The 12666-nt window shown below is 42.3% G+C and overlaps 1 protein-coding gene across 1 annotated transcript in view; it reads right to left on the reverse strand.

Moving 5' to 3' along the window:
* Positions 1 to 12302, reverse strand: part of ADAM17 (ADAM metallopeptidase domain 17) — a 35457-nt gene extending 23155 nt beyond the window's left edge. Inside the window, exon 1 of the mRNA XM_082277275.1 lies at positions 12108 to 12302. Coding sequence (XP_082133401.1) covers positions 12108 to 12204 — 97 coding nt within the window. The 5' untranslated portion in view covers positions 12205 to 12302. The remainder of the gene's footprint in view (positions 1 to 12107) is intronic.
* Positions 12303 to 12666: the final 364 nt, after the last annotated feature.

A 12666-nucleotide genomic window follows, 5' to 3' on the forward strand; every position in this document is an offset into this window, starting at 1 on the left:
CAACAGAGTTTGCTTCACTTTTTCTACAATTTCTAAGCAACCAACTCATCATTTTTACTGTCACAGCAGTGACATTCAGCAATTCAACTACTGCCCTCCCTGGCTGACTCCCAGAAACTAAATGGGGGAGAATGTCCCCATTTCTCTGGAGTGAATTACTCTCCACATCTGCTGGTCCACACATGAGTCTGAGGAAGAAAAAAGTTTAACCTATTAATTCCCTTGTTTTGCTTTGCTGTTATGAACAGCTTTTGCTATTAAACTGTTTCTATCTCAACCTACAAGTTATCTCACCTTTACCCTTCTGATTCTCTCCCCATCCCATCTGTGAGGAGACTGACACCAAATTAATTGCAGATTGGGACTGCATTGGGCCTTTCTGCCCAACAGTAGCTAGAAAACAGGTATCTGCATAGCACAGTCAAACAGAACTAACAAGGCAACTCATGTGAGATAACCTGGTTTCCCAATACCTTACCATCATGCAAAATTCCTTCTCCTACTCAGAACATGAAAAGTTGTTCAGAGAAAGGAAACCAAGTGCCTGAATTCCTATGGGAGCAGTACACAAATTACAAATTCAGGTCACTACTCTGCAGATGTTTCCACCATTAACAAGTGCACGACAGCTGCCAACAGTGTTTGGCACTTGCTGATAAAGCCTCCTGCTATTTCGTAAGGCATTCCTTCACCAAAGCACCCATCCACACTCCTTCCCTGGAGCACCCACCACCCAGCAAGACACCCAACCACCACCTTGGCTTCCACCAGCACTGAGAGATGCAGTTTCTATTTACAGCCTTAACCAGAGATTCTTATTCCCACATCAATGTTTTCCTTCTTCGACAGAGGTGTTCACTCTTCACTGCATCAAATGAGGTTTCAGGTATGTTTTACAAGAGACGGAAGCACTTTAATAAAGACATTCTTTATTTTAAAAATTCCCTGGTTTTTTCCCCTCCACTTCCAGCTATGCTGCTAAACCAGACCTGATAGCTACCAAAGAGGACTTTTGTTAAGGAAGACAGCATTCCTTCAGAGCCCCTGGTCACTAGCTTACACCACTCAGCAAAGCCACCTTGTGTGTTTTATTGGACTTTTAAGTAAAGCGGCACCACTAATAAGCTGTTTTACTGGCTATTGTGCAATAAAACAAGATTGCCAACTTGAAATCTAGATGCTTACAGCTCTTGAAATAATATAGGTTTCTTAAACCCAACACTCAGTACCATAATTTATCCCCAGATCCATGCCTCCAAAGCTCAGGAAAGCTTTAAGAACACATACACTGATCAGGGCAAGGGAAGCACCTTGCTTTTTCTTTTGCGAGGGGGTGGGTGGGGAGAACTAACCAGCAGTGTAATGGCATGTGTGTGCTTGTGTACACTGAAGTGAGGAAGGTACAGAAGAAAAGATGACTCTCACAGCCCTCCTGGCCCTGCACCAGACCCACTCGCAGAGCGAGGGATGGGCGACATGGCTGCTTTCTTGGGCAGCAGAAGCCACCAAACAGCGGTTCCCAGGCTTCTTCCTCCCCAGCTACTCCTCCCCAGCCCTTGAGCAACACAGGAAGGGCAGTGCAGTTGCAATTTCCTGATTTCTGTTTACAACCCACAGGTCGAGAGCACCTGCAATCGATTACCATGTGTTTCGGGTTATATGCAAAGGCAAGTTTCTATTACCATATTTTCTGCTGTGGGGATTTTCCCTGTATGTGCCCCACTGCTCCATGCCAGGCAGGGCCTTCATTAGCTTGCCATGTGCTGCAGAGCTGGTTCACTAGAGCCATGCAGTGAGTAAATGGCTAACTCTACCCTCCAAACAGCCCTTTTTAAATTAAAAAGTCTGTTCTAATTAATTGCTTTTGGTCTGGCATCTGCCATCATTCAGAACCACCTAGGAAGGGGGTAGGAACAGGCAGGGAAATGAATTATGAAAAAAACAACCTCATTAAACTGCCAATTTTTGAATTCTTTTAATCAAACTTGAGATTGTCTCACCACAGTCAGCTAGAGCTGACCCCTCAGTTAAAGTGAATGTTGATATACAGGATATCCAACATTGGTTTATGATACGGACCAAGCGTGTGGTACGTGGGTCAGGAAACATGAGGTGTGGTACCACTGCCACACTGTTTGGGGACTTGCCAAGCACAAGGTCTGCCCAAGAGGCACAACCCCAGCTATAAAACATGACTGTCCTTTTGCACCTCTGCCTGTGAAGTACAGACCAGAATCAAGAGAAGGCCGTGCCAAAGAGAAAGATGCAGTTGCCACTATGGCCAGACAAAATGTCTCAGTTTCATGGCAAGAGAACTGAGAAGTCTACTAAAAAAATCAGGCTTTTTTATTTGGTAGGCAAGTCCTGCTCCACCTTAATGTACACAAACACCCTTCTGGAAATGCCTTACAGAGACACAGGAAGGGTAGTAAGAACAAGACCTAAAAAGTTCACTAAGATGAGTAAGATGATTCTATTGAAGTAACAAATGAAACACAGGGCACTCCCAATTCCTGTAACCCTGAAACAAGAGTGCACTTGTTCGTATTTCCTCTTACCCTTCCTAAATTTGTTTGCTTTTAGTTTTACTTACAACATAAGTAGAGGCTTAAGACATGCTGCTCCCAGACATAATAACATAACTGTTAACTAGCTATGGTATCAGACATGTGGAAAAAATACATTGGTAATACACTCAAGCAAAAATTTTTCTGTAAAATTTTCTGTTCATATTGTGAAAATGAATCCATGTTCATGGCTTACTGAAAATAAAAGATGAAGTGTCACTATTTTAAACAAAACACAGGACAGTACAGAGTCCAACTGTACAACAGTTTGTGGATGGGAGCCATAGAAAGCATATACTTCTTATTCAAGTTTAAAAATATTTCTGGTATTCCTTCCTCATTATCTTCATTATGGTCCAAAAGTCATTTCCCATGGGCTTCAACAGACCTGAGCTGACTTAGTTTTCCCAAATCACTTTTTTGCGGTTCCTTCCCTTCCACACCCTCCTAGACTTCTGCATTCCTGTCTTTTTAGGGAACGCCTTAATTGCATCCTGATATGCCAAGTATATATTTATTGTCACCAGCCTTCACCTCATGGTACCTTTCTTTTCTGGAGGGAAACTTCCCAAGAACATACAGATCTTGAGTTTGAAAGAGAGACAGGGAAGGAACATTGGTGACAAAGACAATATCCCACAGCTCTCAAGAAGAAACCCACAGCAGTGATCCTCCTCTACCCCCAGCTTTGAACTCACCAACTCTTCCCTCTTTTATCTCACCTTGTTTCTGGGCTAAAAGCCTCCTGGCACTAGACTTTGAGAGTTAACACAGGAAAATAATTTTAATAAACTCTGCTCTAGCACCAAAGAGCTCAAGAATGCACTGGGCAAGAGCTTAACTCCCTGAGTTGGAGGCCACTGCATGTACTTCAAAAGAAGAAGTTTCTCTTTCGGTGCTCAGCTAGCAATTCAAATGTCGCCCTTCTCCAACCAGCTTGGGTTTCGTAAGTACAACAATAAATTCCCATGACCTCATGCCACATCTATTGCCCAGAAACCAACAAGTAAATATGGCAAGTCAGCCATTTCATAAGCATTCTTTTGCACTGCATTATTTATGGAAAGGTTAAGCTTATCTAGAAGCATGACGTTTTAATCCAGAAGATATAATTAATATTTTTAAAAACTCTCCTCAAAATTATCCCATGATAGAAAATGTCCCTACCTAAAACTCGAGATCCAACATTAAAAAAAAAATATTACATCTGGGATTTAAAAAAGACCACTACATAATCAGTGGGGTTTGCAGGAATAGTTGCAGTTATTTCTCCAATCATCCCAAAGGGAATAAAAGCAGAAATAATTTTTCTGTCAAAGGGAGAATGGGATAACAAACCTACAGGGAGCAGTCCTAGGACAAGCACTGCAAACACACTCAGGAAGGATTTTGCAGTGGGACGGTTAAATCAGTGTCATCTCCCAAGACTGAGAAAAGGGCTCCAGACTGTATTTCATGTGGCACTCATCAACTACATCTGGGTTCTGATCTCAAGCTGATTTCCAAGGAGTATCAAATACCTATCAAAAGGTTATGAGCAGCTGACTAGTAACAATTTTTCTAATTCAGCTGAGGAGTGACTGAATAGTTGAAGGGCTCCATATTGTTTATTGTTACTATTTCATTTTATATGCTCTTCTTAGTACATTAAAATATTTTAATTAAAGTAACCAAATATAGTAATTTGAAATATAATTCAAAGTCTCAGAATTTAGACCAGGAAACACAGACTGGAGTCTTTCCAACCAGAACCACAAGAGCTAAAGCAGGTCTCCATCACCCTACATAAAACAGCTGCCCCTGTGTTTGTGGTAACAGCTGCTCACTGGCTGCAATACAGCCGGATTGTATGGCTGCAGCACCAGTCCAGGGAGTGCTAATGGAGAAGGCAAATATATTAATATGTCAGCTGGGCACACAAATGGTCTGTGCCAGCAGGAGGTGATGCAGTCATGCCTAAATGTTTGTGGGTACCTTCTCCGAACAGCTTATGCTGCTTTTAGGAGACTGCTGATGAAGAGGACGCATTGAGAAGGTTCATCTGTAACAGCTCCTTGCATGTGCTGTTACATCCTTCTGCAGTACATCTGGTACAGAGCCATTGCCAAAGACACAATACAAAGTGAATTGAAACACTTGTCCCACACAGAACAGCCCATGGTTTTAACAGTTTAGATAAATCACATTTATTTGTTTCCACTGAAGAGTGGTTGCTGTTTTGCTCATCAAGACATGGAAAGAGAAGAACTTGTGTGAGAAACAAGTTCAAAGCAAGAACCAAATACATGTCAGTGTTCTAATACACCATAACAAGATAAAGGTTTACACTCTGAGCACATTTCTGGACAAACCTGTTACTAAGAATGGCCAGCCAAGTCAGCACTGCTGAACGTTTAGAAGGCATGTTTTTGACTCAGTCTCAGCTGCACCAAACTCGTTAAACCACGTGAGAAAACAAGGTGCCCAAACTCACTCAGTCAGCAGCAGATGAAGCCTCGGGGTACAGTTACCCAGCCCTCAAGCTGGGAGGGCAGGAATGCTGCTGCTTTATTGTCCAGCAGCTACTCCACAGGGCACTTCTCCTGCAGTTACACTGGGCAACTACCCTCTCCTTATCACACATCCAGACATGCCAGTGATGGATATAATGGAAAACCTAACAGCTTACTAAAAACCCTTTAGCTCATCTCAGGAAAAACTTGTTCATGAAGCTGCACCTTTATACTACTCCAAAGTTTTTTTCCCCACAGTAAAATAAACATCTGTTTCTGGGCAGTGGGAATATTTCCTTAAAGGCGCAAATTCTGTTTAGCCGAAGCTGTACAGGTAATTTTCTGGTGGTTTTGAATACAGCTGAATACCCACAATGGCTCCTACATGTTACCTCACACACTTCCAACCTTGCAAATTATCTCCTTCACTAAGCATGTCTTAAATAAGGACCAGAGAAGAACAAAACTTATACTATTGGATCTACTCAATTTAATAACAGTCTGTCCTACTAATGACAACAGATGACTTTTCAAATTAAAAAAAAAAAAGCAATATCCTGCCAAATACTGACATTATTAAAAATGAGGAAGTCCACTGAATCAACATCCTCATAATTAAAGTGAAACAAGGGCAATTCAGCCATTCCATCTTACAACAGAACAGCATCATATGACTCGATGCTCAAAAAACCCCAACGTGACCCACCCCCAAATCACATGCTTTCATACATCCTGCCGAGAGGAACTGCCCAGTCACAGGATGCAGTGTTCTCTGGAAACAGATCATTTGTCTGGCTCCCAAAAAACTACAAGCCTCACTACTGTACAAAGATACCACATCACAAAATCCTGCTGTGTCACAAAATAAGTTTGAGTGGAGCTGATTCTAGGTAGACAAAAATTACTGTCTAGACTACACTTGTGAGACCAACCCTTTCACTTCTGACTGCATTTCTTCTCCTTGTAGATACAAATTTGGACTCATTCACACACCATCTTCCAAAATTCGAGGCACATCACAGGTACTGAGGAGGAGAACTTTACTATTTCAGTAACACCCTGAAAAGGTGAGAAAGGAAACCAAGGGATATCATGTTCTTGTTCAACACATCAGTAATTATGGATCAACATCTACTGGGTGGCAGCTGCAGGTGCCTCCCTTCATAACAGAGCGCCCTTGTCTTCCTGCTTCCCAGTCCATGCACCTACATAGGTTAAAAATGCAAATATCAAGAAGGGAAAAAAAGTACAAATAATGTATATTAAGACAGCACAGGAAGACAGGGATGGATATTGTGAAGAGATGCAGCGCACAGGTGACAAAGATGGGCAGTACTATCACATGTATCTGCAAGAATAAAAGATACCAGGAAGACCATTAGAACCACTGAGAGGGACATTAGACCACTGATGCAGGACATCCCCAAAACAGACAAGTTCATGTGCCGCACATGAAAATCACAGAAAAGGACAGCAGGATAACAGCTCTTCGTTAAAGAAACCTGGTTCTTGGTTTCACAGCAAAGCACTTCCCATCATCAGTCTGGCAAACTCAGACTCCTACAGCTTATATAAAAGCTGGGGGGAGAAAATCAACCTGTTTATAACAGAAGTTAAACATAAACTTCTATCTCTATCTGCTGACTACTAAACACACAACCAAATCCTAATGTAAAGTCAGAATGCCAGAGCGTTAGAGTATGGCTCGCTGTGCTTCCTCACTCAGCCCTTCCAGCCACGGAGCAGAAATCCATGCTGGGGCTTCTGCACATGCACACAAAAATTCCAGAGTGGTAGAAGCATGAAACTGAAATGAGTCACTGCTGCCATCAGCAGTGAAGTTGTCAGTTTTTACAGTGGGAGGAAAATTAAACCACCCCAAATCTTAAATGCAAACAGGAATTTTACTTTTTGTCTGCTTAAAGGTCAGAACAAATTGGGACTACTGAAAACCAAACTCATGCTGAGCACCGGATTATGTTCCCATTACAAAAATCTTGCAACAGTTAAAGGTAATTCTTATTAATTAGACTTTAATGTAGCATTGACATTCTTTTTGTTGACCTTGAGTACTTCTCACAGAAATTACACTTCAATCACTTTTTTCAGTTGGAAATGGAAACACTGACCTATTCATATGAACAAGTGAAAACAAATCCGAGAAAAGTACTTGAAAACCTTGATAATAAGTAACTTCATGGAAAAGATTGCTAATCCACAACACAAAAATAATACTGATAATTTGCAATGAATAAGGCCATGTCTACACCAAGCATTTGCTGTTTATACTGAGACAGAAACACTGCATCAACGAATTCCTGTAATGATTTTGAAATAACCCTGCCACATCCTGGGAAAGGATCACATGCTGTGGGATTGTGTGTCCTTGAATTCTCCACTACGTGATGCATGGTGAGAAAGACTCTCAACCTTCAGCTTTTGGGGACAAACTGCAAAACCAGCTCCATCTAAAACAGTAGTCTTGCTTCAAAGGATGTCCAAATGGGGCAAGAAACAGTAACAAAAAAGGAAGATCCTGGTAGGGAAATGAAACATTTGACCTTCACCTAGGTCTTGCCTTAGTCTCCAACAGAAGCTTCAGTTCAGCAGGATAAAATTTAATCTTGCATAAAGATTTTTGTCACTAATTATCTCACTGCACATTTTTGACACCAAGTTAAACTTCCAATCCCTTAACTCTCTGCCAGCCAGTTACATTCCTGGCCTTTTGGACTTCCTACATTTTGTCACATCAAGCGTGAAGAATTCAAAACTGACTGCAAATCAATTTATGCTGCCCTCTGTATCACTTAGCTCCCCTGGTTTATTCATCAACACCACTACCATTTGTTTTTTTCAATCAACAACTTCTAAATCCTAGTCTTCTGATGTGCATTAGGTAGGTTTGCACTGAACCATTTGTCATTTCTCCAGCTCACACAGCTGTTCTGAGTTCTGCATGGTACTTCTGCAGTGTGGAGAAAAAACTGCTGAAAATCAGGGTACTTACCTCAGATTTTAGTAGTGCAATTTGGCAGGTAGAAAAAGACCCCCAAGTGAGTGATTCAAAGAATATCATCTGCCCAGCATAGGAACAACTATCTTATTTTAGTTCCCTGCCTAGCTCGTGATAAAAAGTTCTCATTCAAAGGAGATAACAGTAGAGTAAGACACATTTTACATCTAGACTCTGTTGGGAATAATCCTGGATACATGCTGCTTAGTGGCAGCACAGAACTTGTATCACTGTGCTGTAATACAGATCCAAGCAGTTCTTTAGTTATATTCAGTGACCTATTCACCTATTCAGTACCCAAGCTGGATATTTGCACTGTTATTCTTTTCAAGTACATTCAACTCTGTTACCATCCAGATATGTCTGAACTCCAAGACAAACAGCATAAATATTTTATAGCTATAAAAAAATATCTTCAGAGATAAATGACAACAAAGAGAAAAATTTTGAAAGAGTTGACACTAATTTTTCAGGGGCCAAACTACAATATCAGTCACTGTACTGACTCGTAGAGTTCCACTTCTCTAGAAATTAATCCCTGATGTCAACATTATTAAAAAGAGTATACCGAAAGACAAACTGAGGTGCATACCATCCTGCCTTCATCCCTCACCTGGAACACAACCACTTCCACCCCCAAAAACAAAGGGGCAGGTGCTCACACAGTCACACTGTGAGCTGCTCTACAATAATGAACTTCACAAGGAGAAAACATACCCTTTACTGAAAATAAAACAAAACCAAACAAAAACCCCAAACCACCAAAAAAAAAGGAAAGAAAAAAACCCAAACAAAAAAAGAGATTACCTTCCAGACAGCTCACATTCCATGAATCCACTCAAAGGAATGGGGAAGGGATTGGAAAGCTGAGGTCAGGTTGTGGCAGTCCCATTTTAGATCAGTTTAGACTCCTGGAGCACCACACCCTAAGATTACTTCAGATGAAAAAAGCTGGAAAATGACCCACATCTTTTTATCACTTATTCTATTCTTTGTCAAATTGTTTTTTCATGGTACAATTTTTTTTTCTTCCTTGAAAAACCGAACTCAGAGTAATAAGCAAGAAGTTCTCAACATAAATCACAAAATGTTAGTTCATGAAACTTCCTTAAGGATAGTGCTTATCATAAATCTGATTTCAGTTCCCAAAAATTAAGCAGTGGTTAAACAGAGCTTTCAAAATAATAACACTCAAATTATTAGAAGGAAAAGATGATATTTAGAAAACCAAGCTGTAAGATGAGGACAACAGAACTCCAACAAAAAGATGAACATAAAAACCATAATGAAAGAGGCAAAAGTATTTTAAAAAGCAGCATATAGCTAATACTTGAAATATTTTTTATTTTAAGAGAAGAAACCACACAGCTAAATAACCAAAAGGGCTTGTAAAACAAATCAGCTGCAAATACAGCCCCAAGAATGGATGCTAAAGGCCAGTACCAAGAAGTAAGGCAGTAATTGACCTTAGTACTCACTGCAGAGGAGACTGAAAAGCTCCCCAAAAGCTTATCATGATAGGATATATGTAAAGACCTGTGTTTGAGACCCAGGAAAAGAGGCTTTATAGTAAGTCTAGAAAATGACCAATAAATCAGCAGGATATGAATGTATTAACCCAAGAGTTAAAAAGCACTGCTAAAACAGAACTGGTCAACTACTAACTGTGGTGTGGGACTACTGTGCCACTGGTCTAGAGCAGGGGGTCTGAAAGGACCAATTTCCACTCCAGGTACCATCTAAGGGCTAATCAACAAATACATTCAATGTCCTGACCTGGCAAACAGATAATAACAACAACAAAGTATAAATTACTAGACCCAGGGCTAAATAAGATACTAGGGAAGTAGTGCCTCCTATGTATTAGCATATATATATATATACATATATATACATATATATGTATGTGTGTGTGTGTGTATGGGAGTAAAGTGTGGATAGAAGTAGCAGCTAATGTAGCACACATGGATTTTTCAAGCTCTCTCACAAAACACTTTTGTAAATTTAGTTTACTAGACAACGAAACAAAACATGTGATAAAATTCAAGGTATGAATGTGCAAAATAACACATGAGGAAAATAATTCCTCACTGTATTTACATAGCCAAGTATTTCAGTATAATTATTACCACTCAAAGCAAAAAAAAATAGCAACAAAACAAAACAACAAAACCCACAAAGAAAATAGAGCTTGGAGTGACTATTGAAGATAAAAACTACTCAGAAAGGAAACAAAATCAAAAGCACTCATCATTACAAATTTATGCTGCCTTTGTATTACAAATGGTGTCCTGCAGTCCTGATCATACATCTCAAATAAATAAAAATCCAACACAAAATATATAGAAAAAAGTGACCAATAAAGTCATGATTCTTTCCTCATACTAAGAATTATCATATAGAATAATATTTTCTCACTTAAAAAAAAAGATAGTACAAATGAGACAAATTACATAGGTATGTAAGTCACTAAAGGCGTGAAGAAAATCAGGAATTCTTCCATATTGACGATTTCTGACAGCAGAAATGGTCAACGTTTAGAAAAAGAAGAAAGAAGGTTTTCCTCCATGCAGTATTTCATAAAATTGAATAGCTCATAGTCCAGGCATGGTGGTACATGAGCCAAGAAAATAAAAGTTGTCAGATAAAGACTGCGCAAACTCATAGCAGACAGGTCCTTTAAAAGGCATGAAGGTCTGACAGCCCAAGATGCAACCTCTGTTCAGGACCTCACTGACCTGCCTGATGTTGAAAGGACACGCTGTGTTTGTTTTGTTTCTATTACACTTCCCGAAGCATCCACCACTAAGCCCCATCCTTCCCAGGTCCCTGCAGCCACCAACTGCTGAGGTGTGCACAGAACCAAAAATCCACCTCAGGTGCAGGAGAGGGCAAAGGTGCACCCTGGACACCTGCCAGAAACTGTGCTGAGAGATCTCAGCCAAGAAAGGAGACTTGGAGCAGTCCCTGCTGGCCTCACCGACTGGAGGCAGGACAAATATCTCTGTGAGAATGTACAGCTGATTAATCACTGGAACAGTGTTTGGAGACTGTCTTTAGACAGTTCAGTTGTCAACTTGAATGTCAGCATCATCACATCTGAATCCTCACCCTGCATAGTGATGGACTCAAGGAAACCAACAGAACTTATCACAAAATCATTTTTGTACCTTTGATTTTCAAAACATGAGTTTTCATGTGGGGCCAAACAAAGCTTTTAAAGGAAACAAAAATTTTGCTGCTCCAGTGATGAGGAACTACGGTAGAGAGGAGAAAAAATGGAGCAAAGACAAGGATCCAAGAAGTGTGTAAAAAATGGGTCTTAAGGGCTAGACACGACCACTGCCTCTTGCAAGAGCCCATCTGCTATTTCAGTGACAAGCTTTTGCTTATCAAACAAAAGTCTGCAACTTCTTCATTGCAAAGCAGCTCAGACGCAAAACTGTTTACCGAAGTTAAATAAAGCAGCGGTTCTCCTCCAGTCAAGCTTTTCTAGAGGTCACTTTCAGCTCCAATGGCTTCGGGCTCTCTGGTGACTCTCCAGACAGAACTGTGAAGGGAAGCCATTTATATGATTTTGCCCAGTGAGGTTGTGCAGTCTCCCTCACTGGAGATAGTCCAGAACCGCCTGGATGCAATCCTGTGGAATATGATCCAAGATGACCCTGCAGGAGCATGGAGACTGGACCAGACGACCCACTGTGGTCCCTTCCTACCCGGCGTATTTTGCGATTATCCCGCCTTAACAGAACGCAAACTCCTGTGAGGAAAACTCTTCAGCAGACTTCGAGAGTGAAGACAATGGTGTCTCCCTGCCCCCCCGCAGAGAGCAGTAACCCCAAACACGGCCCATCAGCGATGCCTTCAGCAAAAAGAGTGCTCTACCCCACTCCACACATCACCCATCACTAACCCCTGCCAGAGGCGGGGGTGCCGTGCCTCTCCCCCCCCGCCCCGTCGCAGTGGTCTCTCCCTCCTTCTTCTCTCTCTCCCCTCCCCTCCGCGGTTGCCGTGGTCGCGCCCTGCCCTCACCGTAGCGCTGCGGGCGCTGCGAGTGCCCCAGCGCCTCCAGCCCGCCCGGCCCCCACAGCAGCACCAGGGCCGGGACCAGCCACAGTCGAAGCCTCATGGTCCGGGCGCGGCTTCCTCCGGCACTGCGCGCCCGTTCGTTCGCATCCACTCGAGGCAGCTTCGCCTTCCGCCCGCTGCGCCGAGCCCGCCGCCCTCCTGGGCCCGCACCCGGAAGCGCGGCAGCTGCGCGCGGGGCATTGTGGGACGGGCGGGGCCGCCATCTTGAGCGGGGGGCGGTGCGGAGGGGAGGCACCGGCTCCGCTGTGGGGGCGTGGGGCGGTCAGTGCTGCCCTCATGGAGACATGGGATGGGGCAGAGCCTGAGGCATTACAGTGGGGCGTCTGCTCCAGCCTCCATGCTCCTGCAGGGTCATGGTAGACCACATGGCACAGGATTGCATCCAGACGGTTCTTGAATATACTTAGGGAGGGAGACGACACGGCCTCTGGACAATCTGTTTCAGTGCTTGGTCACACACAATAAAGCTCTTTCTCATGTTCAGGTGGAACTTCCTGAGCAT

This window comes from Coloeus monedula (genome assembly GCF_965178545.1).
Source record: "Coloeus monedula genome assembly, chromosome: 2".
Lineage (NCBI taxonomy): Eukaryota > Metazoa > Chordata > Aves > Passeriformes > Corvidae > Coloeus > Coloeus monedula.